Here is a 13,604-nt window from a genome sequence, read left to right as displayed (position 1 = left end):
TTTTTTTAAATTGGCAGAGTCAATACTGACTTGAAGCTCAAAGGTGCTGGAGGCTCTTAACTCCACTGAGGGTCCGCAGCAGCCACTCAGCAGCCCATAGGATTGAGCTGATAAAGCATAATTGTTGTATCTCATGTTGCTTGGGGGATTCACCTATTAACCTGTTGGGTTCCAGGAATATGTTTTTTGGTTAGCAAGTGATGAGACAAAAGTTTCAGTGACTCACCTTAGTTCTAGTGACCCACAACAAGCTTAGGCAGGTGCTTGTCTGGTAAGTATTCACTGGTCTTTATGAATGTATTTTCACTATGACATGAGCACTTGGTTGGGTAACTGTAGGCTTCATTTCAGAAGCACAAACAGCAAGGCTACACAATGGAATGTCTGCACTAAATATTATAACAGTAAACAAACAGCACTTCCAATGAGTTCATCCAACCTGCCAACTATAAAGTCAGCAAGAGTACAGTCCATGCTGTATCTACTAAAGCAAATGGGAAGAAGGCTGAGAGCTGACATGCCACTGGGAAGTCCCCCTTCCAAAACCATGCCCTCATTGTTACTTCTGAAAATCCGCCCCCTCTCTGCTCATTTGTGTTTACTAAGTAGGAGACAGACGCCTTCACCACAGCTGTGTGAACCTTCACCCGGTTTAGTTACAAACCTAAAATTCAGGCCAGACTTGTGAACCTTTTGCCAAAACAGGGTCCAATTTCAGCCAAGCTGGGCCAAGTCTCAGGTGAGCAGAAGTCAAGTTGTGTGTAATATGGAGCTACCTTTTAGGTGGAAACCACACAACAGTCAGTTGTTTCACCTAGTTTTGATTCAAAATTTGGCAAAGATAAGCCACAGGTGCAAAGGCTTGAACTGGAATCCCCCTCTGTGGTTTTGGTTCAGGCTCATGTCTACTTTCCAAACTGGAGCAAAATGCAGCTGAAATTGTTCAAACCCAGAAACTCCAAGTGAAAAGGAAACTGAAGAAAGGGATTCACACAAATTCCAACAATTCCGACATCATATGGCGCTGCCTTTAAATACGTGGCTGTCCATGCCTCAGAGGGAAAGAGCAAGATGCACTTTGTGTTACCTGTTGTGGAATCCCTACTATTATGAGCAATCTCTACGACCATCATCTCGTTAGGAGGCTGCCATTTAAAACTAGCTAAACTGACTGAAACCAAATCGAGTTTTAAAAAAACCCCCGTGATCCAGGAGCTAAAAGCTGATCTGCCCATTGGTCACCAAGACTTGCTTCCTATGCATTGCCTCTTCCTTACTATCCATTTCTAATTGTGAAAGGTTCTCCGGAATCACCCTCCTGCCCTACTTCCCCACCCTCAGAGAAGCTCCTTTCCAAAGGGGCTTAGCATGCTGCTTCTATGGAGCACTCAGAATTCTTTTTGTGTTTAGCGTCCTTCCAAATATACTGTGAGGTGTGTACAGAACTGGTCTGACCTGATTTGATCCCAATGGCTGTGCCTGTTCTGTTTGAGAACTGTACCTCTTGATCTAATCTCACTTTTGCTTACTGGCACATTTCAAATTAAAAAGAGAGCACAGTTTCTTCTTCTTCTACTGGAGACCTTGAACATTTCTTTTAAATTCTCTCCCTCCCTTTTACTATTACAGTTCCTGGAAACACCTGAGTCAAATTTACTGCTGGAATAAGCCGGTACAACTCTATGAGAGTCAATGAAGTTGCACCACAGTGCAATCTGGCCCACTTACTGTACAGAGGGTTCTTCATTCTACGTATCCTAGGGTTTCCTAGATAGCCCATTACCTTGACAGTTAGATGCTGCACAGGTAAATGATTGGCCAGATATTCAGATGACATAAACTGGTATCACTTCATTGACTTCAATGGAGCTATGTCCGTTTGGACCAACTGAGACCCTGCTCTAGGTAGTATACGAAATTCCATAGTGGACTTCATAACACTAATTAGCATTTTTTGTAGTTAAAATGCTTCATAACATCAACCAATTAACCCTCAAAACACCCTGGTAAAGGAGGTGAGAAAATATTATCCCCATTTTAGAGATGAAGTGATGGAAACAGAAATTAAGACCAAAATTTTCAAAAGGGGACACTGGTCTTGGAGCTTCAACTTTGGACCTGAATTTCAAACGTGCTAAGTACCCACAACTTCAGCTGTTGTCAAATGCGAGCTGCAGATGTTTACCACGTCTGATAATTAGGGCCAATCTGCCCCAAGTTGGGCCCTGAAAAAGGGAAAACACCCAAAACGACATCCTTTTGGGAATTTTGGTTGGAGTAATTTATTCACAGAGAGGAAGTTCAGTAAGTGTGAAATCCTGACCGCACTGAAGTCAAAGGGAGTTTGGCCCCTGATTAGAACACAGCTTGCTGTGAAGGCCTGCACTCAGGTGGCTAGACCTTACTTCTCTCCAATTAAAGGCTCCTGTAAACTCTAATTAAAGAACTAGATCATTTCTATTCTGTTGTGAAAAACTGAAAAGTGACCTTATTGTTTATAGTGAAACAGTGCTGAATCCAGAACCGTGCTGCACTATGTACGCTCCAGTCTTCAGTGGTCTTCAGTGCCTGTTTTAGGGCATGATCCTATAAAGTACCTTTAACTGTCTCTGACTTTAGTGAGAGTTGACAGCATGTGGACCTCCCAAGATCAGGCTCTTATTTTGGTTCAACCAAGAGTCCTTACATTGACTATGCTTGTTCATCTACCTGGTCAACTTAACATTGCAAAAGTATTTATTTAAGCTGTCGCCTTTAAGTGGGCACTGCTGTGTAATTCCTTAACCAAAACAGACAACCAATAGGCGTGTTAAAGTGCAGCAACAATCAATTGCCTTGTCACAGAGAATGTCCTTTAGTTTTATTTACCTTTAAAAGCAACTGGTACTTTGTGATCCTCTGGACTGGCTTTAAGAGATAAGCATCGAGTGAAAGTTTATGGTCCAGTTTACGTTGGCATTCCTGTAAGAGACAAAAGAGGAGGAAATCATACTACAACTCTTAGAAATAGAACAGGGGTACAAAGCCTGGAACTAAGGTTTAAGATAATTTGAGATTGAATCTGTTGATTCAACAAGACATATATTCTGTTCCTTGCACACCAGATTTCACTAGCCAATTTACAAAGGGACTTTCCCAGCTGTTTTGTGTACAATACAAACATCTCTGAATGAGAGCCAAGGTCTGGATTCAGACTAGATGATGCTGAAATCCTGCAAGATCTTCTTGCGAGATTTCAATCAACCTGGTTCTGTGAAAAAGGTCCCTTCTGGTACTAGGTCTGACCTGGAACCAAAACCGAAGAGACAGGTTCATATCCAGGCATTCCATCTACCAGTCTATTGAGTCTCTGAGACACTATTAATTGACATGGATGCCAAGTGCCTCCCAGAATTATAAGATGTATACATAGATATATTTTCCTCTATAACTTTTTTTAATGTACATGTATACAGAAACTTTCTAAAGAGAGATGGATGGGAAAAGGAGTTCCAACAGATTTACATTGCCAGTCTGTAACTAAACTCTACCTGAAAGAAGAGGCTATCTCCACATTGTCTCCAGAGGGCTTCAGATCTTAGCTTGTTCTGACAGTATTTTTCATATACTTGGAGATCCTCTTTCTGCAACAAAAAGAAAAGTTTACATAACTCAGGAGGAAACAGTTCATTGAATGTTGATCATTAACCAGATCTCCTCTACATCTTCTATTCCAAATACATAAGATCGAACCAGTTCCTGGTAATAAGTCTCTATGGAAAAACCTATTGTATAAACTATTTTTACTCTTTCAGATTTCATTACACTAGCAAGGTTAGCTTGGATGGATTGCTTGGGATAAGGAAGCTACAGCGTGGGGGATGGGCGCATGATTGGACATGATGGGCGCATGATTGGACAAATGACCAGGGAAGAGTATAAAAATATTGCTTGGACATGCAGGAGTGAAATCAGGAAGGCCAAATCACACCTGGAGGTGCAGCTAGCAAGAGATGTTAAGAGTAACAAGAAGGGTTTCTTCAGGTATGTTAGCAACAAGAAGAAAGTCAAGCAACAAGAAGAAAGTCAAGCCCCTTACTGAATGAGGGAGGCAACCTAGTGACAGAGAATGTGGAAAAAGCTAACGTACTCAATGCTTTTTTTGCCTCTGTCTTCACGAACAAGGTCAGCTCCCAGACTACTGCACTGGGCAGCACAGCATGGGGAGGAGATGACCAGCCCTCTGTGAAGAAAGAAGTGGTTCAGGACTATTTAGAAAAGCTGGACGAGCACAAGTCATAGAATCATAGAATATCAGGGTTGGAAGGGACCTCAGGAGGTCATCTAGTCCAACCCCCTGCTCAAAGCAGGACCAATTCCCAATTAAATCATCCCAGCCAGGGCTTTGTCAAGCCTGACCTTAAAAACCTCTAAGGAAGGAGATTCTACCACCTCCCTAGGTAACGCATTCCAGTGTTTCACCACCCTCCTAGTGAAAAAGTTTTTCCTAATATCCAACCTAAACCTCCCCCACTGCAACTTGAGACCATTACTCCTTGTCCTGTCCTCTTCTACCACTGAGAATAGTCTAGAACCATCCTCTCTGGAACCACCTCTCAGGTAGTTGAAAGCAGCTATCAAATCCCCCCTCATTCTTCTCTTCTGCAGACTAAACAATCCCAGTTCCCTCAGCCTCTCCTCATAAGTCATGTGTTCCAGACCCCTAATCATTTTTGTTGCCCTTCACTGGACTCTCCAATTTATCCATATCCTTCTTGTAGTGTGGGCCCAAAACTGGACACAGTACTCCAGATGAGGCCTCACCAATGTCGAATAGAGGAGAACGATCACGTCCCTCGATCTGCTTGCTATGCCCCTACTTATACATCCCAAAATGCCATTGGCCTTCTTGGCAACAAGGGCACACTGCTGACTCATATCCAGCTTCTCGTCCACTGTCACCCCTAGGTCCTTTTCCACAGAACTGCTGCCTAGCCATTCGGTCCCTAGTCTGTAGCTGTGCATGGGGTTCTTCCGTCCTAAGTGCAGGACTCTGCACTTATCCTTATTGAACCTCATCAGATTTCTTTTGGCCCAATCCTCCAATTTGTCTAGGTCCCTCTGTATCCTATCCCTGCCCTCCAGCGTATCTACCACTCCTCCCAGTTTAGTGTCATCTGCAAATTTGCTGAGGGTGCAATCCACACCATCCTCCAGATCATTTATGAAGATATTGAACAAAACCGGCCCCAGGACCGACCCCTGGGGCACTCCACTTGACACCGGCTGCCAACTAGACAGCCATTGATCACTACCCGTTGAGCCCGACAATCTAGCCAACTTTCTACCCACCTCATAGTGCATTCATCCAGCCCATACTTCTTTAACTTGCTGACAAGAATACTGTGGGAGACCGTGTCAAAAGCTTTGCTAAAGTCAAGAAACAATACATCCACTGCTTTCCCTTCATCCACAGAACCAGTAATCTCATCATAGAAGGCAATTAGATTAGTCAGGCATGACCTTCCCTTGGTGAATCCATGCTGACTGTTCCTGATCACTTTCCTCTCATGTAAGTGCTTCAGGATTGATTCTTTGAGGACCTGCTCCATGATTTTTCTGGGGACTGAGGTGAGGCTGACTGGCCTGTAGTTCCCAGGATCCTCCTTCTTCCCTTTTTTAAAGATTGGCAGTACATTAGCCTTTTTCCAGTCATCTGGGACTTCCCCCGTTCGCCATGAGTTTTCAAAGATAATGGCCAATGGCTCTGAAATCACAGCCGCCAATTCCTTTAGCACTCTCGGATGCAACTCATCCGGCCCCATGGACTCGTGCACGTCCAGCTTTTCTAAATAGTCCCTAACCACCTCTTTCTCCACAGAGGGCTGGCCATCTACTCCCCATGCTGTGATGCCCAGCACAGCAGTCCGGAAGCTGACCCATGCCCTGACCCCACTCCCTGGCAGCAGAGCAGGGCAGGAAGAGGCGGGGTGGAGCAGGGGCGGGAAGAAGAGAAGCGGGGGCAGGGACTTGGGGGAAGGGGTGGAGTGGGGGCGGGGCCGCAGGCGGAAGGGTTGGAGCGGGGCCCCAAGGCCAGAGGAAACTTTAATCCGCAGCTCCGCCTCTGTCTCTAACAGAAGCTTGGAGCCTGCAGAGCTCTGCATTATTATCGTGAGCATTGCAAGCACAGGACACACAATCCTGCAGTATTTGCAGGCTGCAAGAAACCCCAGATCAGTGGGGAACATGATGATTTCCTGGAGGGCAGATTACTGTGGGACACAGTGAGAACCACTATGAAGTTGTTAGTGGTGCTCACAGAGCAGCTGCAAATGGGCCACTTCTGGACCCAAGAACAAGCACTGACAGATGGGACCACATCGTAACGCAGGCTTGGGATGATGAGCAGTGGCCAAGGAACTTTCAGATGGACAAGGCCACATTCCTGGATCTGTGTGCCAAGCTTGCTCCAGACAACCAGGGCAGGGACACCAAAATGAGAGCTGAACTGAAAGTGGAGAAGCAAGTGGTGATCACACCATGGACACCTGCAATGCTGGATTGCTACCTGTCAGTGGGAAATCATTTTGGAGTTGGAAAATCCACTGCGGGGGCAATTGTCATGCAAGTGTGCAGGGCCATTAATCATCTGCTGCTCTGAAGGACTGTAATTCTCAGCAACATGCAGGACAGGGTGGATGGATTTGCAGCAATGGAGTTCCCAAACTGCAGTGGAGCAATAGATGGCATGCACATCCCTATTTTGGCACCAGCGTACCTTCCAACAGAGTACATCCAACAGAAAGGACTACTTTTCTATGGTTATGCAAGCATCACTGCTCTATGGGATGGTGGTGAGGTCTCCTCTTAGTACGGCACATCACTTCTGATATGCCTGCCGCAGTTCCTTCACCTTCAAGCCGTACTGCCACTGATCCCTGTGACACCCCTTCTCCTGCATCTCCCGGGCAATCCGCTCGTAGATGTCCTCATTTCTATGGCTGGTCCGTAGCTGTGCTTGCAGAGCCTCACCTCTCCACAAGCCCAGGAGATTCAATATCTCCTGCCTACTCCAGGCCGGAGCGCGTCTGGAGTGTGCAACCGGCATGGCCGGCTGGGCAGTTGCACATAACCGTGGAGAGCTGCTAGGTGCTTGCCAAGATGGACAATCAGGAAAAGGTATTTCAAAAATTCACAGGGTTTTAAAGGTGGGGGGTCTTCTGGTCTCCCTGACCACTAGCCAGTGGAGTTCATAACTGTGACCATAGCAGTCAGTACAGGGCACTGTAGGACAACTTCTGGAGGACTGTTAGGGTCAACATAGGTCACTCATTGTCTACATCCATGCTGCATTGACCTCAGAACATGGACCATAGCTCCATGCCGCTCGGGGAGGTGCTGTTACTATGTCAGTGTAATGGCGAGCCATGGTCCATTGATGGCCGACAAATTTAAGTGTAGACCATGCACAACTAAGTCAATGCAAGGCGGGTTCCATCAACCTCACTTTGTAGCATAGACAGAGGCAGAAGCAGGAGTAAAATGCAGGAATTCCTGGCTCTCTGTCCTGTACTTAGTCCACTAGACAATGCTGCCTCTTTGGGGTTGGCAAGGAATGTCTCTCCAAGGAATAGTTTTTGGCAGGGATGTTGTGGGATTGTCACCTTTTAAGCTGGGATCACCCATTAGGCTCAGATACAAAGGGGATGGGAGAGGACTGGGGAAGGCCAATGCCACCCTTCTCTACATTTCTACGATTATGCAATTGCAACCAAAGCAATATTAGCGGTGCAATTTCAAAGTGAGGTGCAAACTTGCCTTTGCCTGAACAGGATTGTTTATGTATGTTGCCAGGGAGGGAAAGCGGCAGTGGGGAGAGAACACAGAACTGAAAGGAATCAGAAACGGTAATCAAGCGTGACTGCTTGCCCTTTGCCTAAAGAAAACAGATACGCTTCAGTAAGGGAGATGGTGATGGTCAATTCAAAAGCAGCAGCAGAGGGACAAACAAAACAAAACAAAACTGTGTTCAAACTGGAGAAAGAAGGGAAAGCAATCATTAACCTACCAGTCACTCACCCTGATGTAGCAGCCCTCTGTGTAAACATCATACACAGCGCTGCACAAATCAAGGGGACACGAGCTCAGACAAACGTTCAGTGTCCTTAAAACTAGCCTTTCATAGAATCATAGAATATCAGGATTGGAAGGGACCTCAGGAGGTCATCTAGTCCAACCCCCTGCTCAAAGCAGGGCCAGTCCCCCCAATTTTTGCCCCAGATCCCTAAATGGCCCCCTCAAGGATTGAACTCACAACCCTGGGTTTAGCAGGCCAATGCTCAAACCACTGAGCTATCCCTCCCCCAATGCCTTTCATTATGGCAAGGACTGAGAGTCGCATAGTCAGAAACGGAATTCCACAGGGGAATAATCAGGGCTGGGCTATCGATTCAGAGTCAGATCTTGAGCATCTCAAAGTTCAGGAATGTTCAGCTCCAGGGTTTCCAACTCTAGATCTGCCTATATATTTACATCATGGTCACCACTGTTGTATCTATAAGCCTTTGCTCTTCTATGGTGCTTCCTATCCAAGGATTTCAACGTGCTTTACAAATATTCTTTAGATTTAATGTGTTCAGGGCACATATGCACAACTCCAGTTAACTTTATTGGCAGCTGATGAGTGCCTGTATGTGAGGTAGGAATTTGGCCCTTAATGTATCACTCAAGGTGCCCTGAGGTTCAGCAGCTGACACAAACCTTTTAAACAGCTTCATTTTCTGTGCTTCCTCTCCCAGATAAGATAACCAACTGCCTACTGCAACTGCTGGTTCCCCTTGCTAGGGTTGGTAATACTGTCAGGAAGGACGTAGTCACGCCAGGTTCTGGGCATCTCCTGCAAAGAGCTGAGATTCCCACTTGATCCGACTTCCCTCCATTCCCACCTGATCTTCCCAGGGTCAGGCTCTAAGGATTCACCTACACTATGTGTCTTTAACGAAGTAGTGGCATGGCTGGCTCTAAACACGTGTCCAAACATGGTTACCACGCAGCAGTAACAACAGTTCATTATGTTTCACCCCTTCCAGAGGTTGTGGCTGGCACGTGATTGCTGAATGGCTCAGACCCGTTTGTTTTGGGTTTTTCTGCAGTACAGACAGAGCCCTCACCATGTCTGTGGCTTGGGAATCCCTCCATCCTCCCAGCTCTCTTTACGGTAGGATTATCATATGATAAGCATACCCTTACACATTAGAGGAATCCAACTGACTTTAACAGGGTCCACTGTCCCATGTCCTGTTGATACTGCTCTGTGGGATCAATCGTGCAAGGTGTTAAGCACTCTGGCCCTAATCCAGCAAAGCACTCCAGTACATGCTTAACTCTAAGCATTTGAGTATCCCCATCCCAGACTTAAAATTAAGCACATGTTGAAATGGTTTGATAGGTCAGGGTCAGAGTGATCAGCACCGGACAGGTGCATGTCTCTGGGGCATTCTATCCCAGGCTGGCCTATTGTGGGACCATAGGCAACAACTTCTCCTGGCGCCGGTGGGTGCTTGACACCCCCCGCTCCCGACCCTGCCCCGACTCCAACCCCTTCCCCAAAGTCCCCACCCCAACTCCGCCCCCTCCCTGCCCCTACTGGACTCCTTCCCCAAATCCCTGCCCTGGCCCCGCCTCCTCCCCTGAGCACGCAGCATTCCCGCTCCTCCCCACTCCCTCCCACAGCTTGTTACGCTGCAAAACAGCTGTTTTGAGATGGCAAGCGCTTTGAGGAGGAGCGGGGACACAGCACACTCAGGGGAGGAGATGGAGGTGAGGTGAGCTGGGGTGGGGCGGGGTGGGGAGCTTGGCTGCCTGTGGGTGCAGAGCACCCACCAATTTTTCCCCGTGGGTGCTCCAGCCCTGGAGCACCCACCAAGTCGGCACCTATGTGTGGGACCACATTTTCCCAGAATGCATTGATGCAAATGCAGCCGGGCAGTGGCTGCACAAACACCTTTGTGATGGCAGAAAAGCAGTTGTGTGGACACAAACTCAGCCATGTTACTAGTGCCCCAAGTTACAAGGTGATCAAGCCTTTAATCAGTTACAAAATCAGGTTAAAAGTTGTCACGTGATCAGACCGGGCCACAGGGAGCATTCTTGAAAGAGTGCCCATCCAGTGACAGGTTTCAGAGTAGCAGCCGTGTTACTCTGTATTCGCAAAAAGAAAAGGAGGACTTGTGGCACCTTAGAGACTAACCAATTTATTTGAGCATAAGCTTTCATGAGCTACAGCTCACTTCATCGGATGCTGTAGCTCACAAAAGCTTATGCTCAAATAAACTGGTTAGTCTCTAAGGTGCCACAGGTCCTCCTTTTCTTTTTGCCCATCCAATAAAACCCACAACAGGCTGTATTCTAATCATACGCTCACTGGGCTCGATCTGCTACTGTTTGACTCTTGCTGGAGCTCCACTTTTCCGAGCGGGGCTTCACCAGTGTAAAGCTGGAATAAGTCACCGGTGAATCAGCACGTGGTTTACTGGGCATGGATTATGAACAGTCTAAATAATCTGCAATCAACACTTTACGAACAGCACCTGTTGTGGTTTATTTGTCTGTAAAATGCCATGACAGTGTCATATAAGTATGATTTCAGGGGGAATAAAGAATGGTAGCTGGCACGTTGAACAAATCTAATGAACTCTTTACCTGATTGAAACCTCAGTTCTTTACGTACACTAGCTACCCATAATTCAGGCCCTAGTCCTGCTCCCTTTGAAGGCATTGTGAGTTTTCCCATTGATTTCAGCACGTGCAGAATCAGACCTTATGTATTGTTTCACATATGGCAGGGGTCTCAAACACGCGGCCCGCGGGGTTATTTTCTGCGGCACCGCCAGCTCCCCGCAGCATCCCCGTGCCCCCAGCATTTACCTAGAGGGGCTCTGGCCCGGCGCGCACCACGGGCAGGACAGGCTCCCTTCCTGCCCTGCCCCTGCACCGCTCCGGGAAGAGGCAGGGGGTGTGGGGCACAGGGGTCTGTGTGTTGCCCTGGCCACTCTTCCAGGTACCTCCCCCGAAGCTCCCATTGGCTGTGGTTCCCCATTCCCGGCCAATGGGAGCTTCGGGGGAGGTACCTGAAGGAGTGGCCAGGACAACACACAGACCCCTGTGTGTCCCCCCGACCCCAGGCCCCAGCCGCTTCCCGGCGCAGCGCGGCGTGGGGGCAGGGCAGGCAGGCAGGGAGGGAGCCTGCCCTGCTCCTGGTGCGCGCCGGGCCGGACCCACCCCCCGAACCCCTCCTGCAGCCGAACCCCCTGCCCTGAGCCGCCTGCTGCACCGCACACCCCTCCTGCACCCTGACCCCCTGCCTTAAGCCCCCTGCCGCACCCCTCCTGCAACCCAACCCCCTGCCCTGAGCCCCCTGCTGCACCCCGCACCCCTCCTGCAACCCAACCTCCTGCCCTGAGCCCCCTGCTGCACCCCGCACCCCAACCTCCTGCCCTGAGCCCCCTGCTGCACCCCGCACCCTGACCCCCTCCCCACCCTGCACCCCGACCCCCTGCCCTGAGCCCCCTGATGCACCCCACGCCCCTCCTGCACCCCAACCCTCTGCACCCTGGAGGCAGGCAGGGGGCATAGTTGGGGTGGGAATTTCAGGGAAGGGGTTGGAATGGGGGCAGGGAAGGGGTGGGAAGAGGCGGGGCCTCACAGAAGGGGTGGAGTGGGGGCGGTGGGGGTGGTGGTCAGTGGTGTGGCCCTCGGGCCAATGTACTAGTCCTCATGTGGCCCACTTGGTCATTTGAGTTTGAGACCCCTGCTGTAGCTCTTGAAAGTCCAGCTAGTCTAAAAGCAATGTCTAACACATGATGCTAATTTTCCCAATATAGCCCGGAGAACACTGGTCCCAGATAAGGGAACTGCTTTGAAAGGCAAAATCTTGTCATGGTTTTCAACCCCTTTTTCTTGGTCAAACCCTCTATTTTTAATAAACTAACATGTTTTAAGACCAGTGTGTCTTAATCACGTTAACTACTTTTTAGTTTCCTTGGAGTAGAAGGCAGGCTGTTTTCCCACACACATAATTCCTGATTACTGTGTAAGGCCATGCACGTCAGCCTTAAATATTCAGTAAACAGCAGTTAGTGGCTTGTTAAAGAAAAATTAACAGTCAGATGTCTTTAGGAACATCAATAATTCATCACACACGGTTTTGCCTGATAGACCCCAATAACAAAGGAAATGGAAAACCCAGCTGACAACGTTGTGACACAGAACTGGAGCGTGTCACAATCTTTTGTGGTTAATAGATGCCAGTCACTTTCACAAGCTTCCTGGTCTGAACACAGTACCCTGGTTTTGTGAGTTTGTCAGAGCAAGAAAGTGTTCAGGAGGAAACCGGCAAAGTAACTTTTTGGAATAACTGCACTGCAAGCACCACCAGCTTCTGACGTGTCACTTACAACAATAAGGCTGTGCTAAATGATGCAGGACTTGGGAAAGCTGGCAGGGGAGCTGAAATTACAGGTGGTTACCCACAAGGAGCCATTTTCTTAACTTGCTCTTCACCTTAGCATGTAAGTCAAGCAAAGGCAGACATGGCTATATGAATGCTGGGCTACCCAGTGCAAAGGAACAGCACTGCCTGGTAACCTTGGACTTTCCAGTGAGTGGGGCTCACTCCACAGGCTTAAACAATCAGTTACCACCACAATACAAAAGTACAGGAGACCCCTGCTGATGGGTAGATTCCTTGTTTATTCAGGTGGAATATTGTGTACAGTTCTGGTCACCTGTGTTCAAGAAAGATGAATTCAAACTGGAACAGATGCAGAGAAAGGCTAGTGGGATGATCAAGGCAATGGAGAGCCTATGCGTATGTCTACTCTGCAATTACAAATCCGCGGCTGGTCCATGCCAGCTGATTCGGCTCACGGGGCTCAGGCTGTGGGGCTGCTTCATTGCAGTGTAGACTTCCAAGCTACGGCTGGAGGCCAGGCTCTAGGCCCCTGCATGGTGGCAGGATCCCAGAGCTTGGGCTGCAGCCTGAGCTGTAATGTCTACACTGTAATCAAACAGTAGCCCAAGCCCAAGCCCTGCGAGCCCGAGTCAGCTGGTATGGGCCAGCCACATGGTTTTAATTGCAGTGTAGACATAGCTTAAAAGAGATTGGCTTGGTTAGTCTAGCAAAAGAAAGGCTGGGAAGGGCTATGACTGCTCTCTGTAAATACATCAGAGAGTTAAACAGCAGGGAGGGTGAAGAGCTATTTAAGTCATCATGAATACAGTTAGAAGGAGGTTTCTAACCATCAGAGGAGAGAGGCTCTGGAATAGCTTCCCAAAAGGAGTAGTGGAAGCAAATAACCTAAATAGCTTGATAAATTTGTGAATGGGATTATAGGATGGGGTTGTCTCCGATAACAGGGGACTGGACTCTGTGACCCAAGAGGTCTCTTCCAGTCCTACATTCCTAAAGATTGCTGAATTCTGTGAACAAGTAAGAACCCAATCTCATCTAAATTAGTGGTAAAACTCCCATTGACTTCAAAGGGAGCAAGCCACAGACCTGATACAGTTCCACTGCCTCAGGGAGGAGGCAGGATTCCAGGGGTGGCCCTAGGGGGATGAGCTTC

General features: G+C 48.1%; 1 protein-coding gene across 2 annotated transcripts in view; it reads right to left on the bottom strand.

Moving 5' to 3' along the window:
- MCF2L2 (MCF.2 cell line derived transforming sequence-like 2) overlaps positions 1–13,604 on the bottom strand; it is a 317,075-nt gene that overhangs the window by 40,006 nt on the left and 263,465 nt on the right. For both annotated transcript variants that reach the window (XM_048863063.2, XM_048863066.2), the window contains 2 exons: positions 3,531–3,623; positions 2,869–2,961 (listed from right to left, as the gene is read on the bottom strand). In XM_048863063.2, the coding sequence (XP_048719020.2) occupies positions 2,869–2,961; positions 3,531–3,623 (186 nt within the window). The remainder of the gene's footprint in view (positions 1–2,868; positions 2,962–3,530; positions 3,624–13,604) is intronic.

This window comes from Caretta caretta, chromosome 9 (genome assembly GCF_965140235.1).
Source record: "Caretta caretta isolate rCarCar2 chromosome 9, rCarCar1.hap1, whole genome shotgun sequence".
Taxonomy (NCBI): Eukaryota; Metazoa; Chordata; order Testudines; family Cheloniidae; genus Caretta; species Caretta caretta.
Note: the sequence above shows the minus strand (reverse complement) of the source record. Positions and strands in the feature narration are given on the sequence as shown.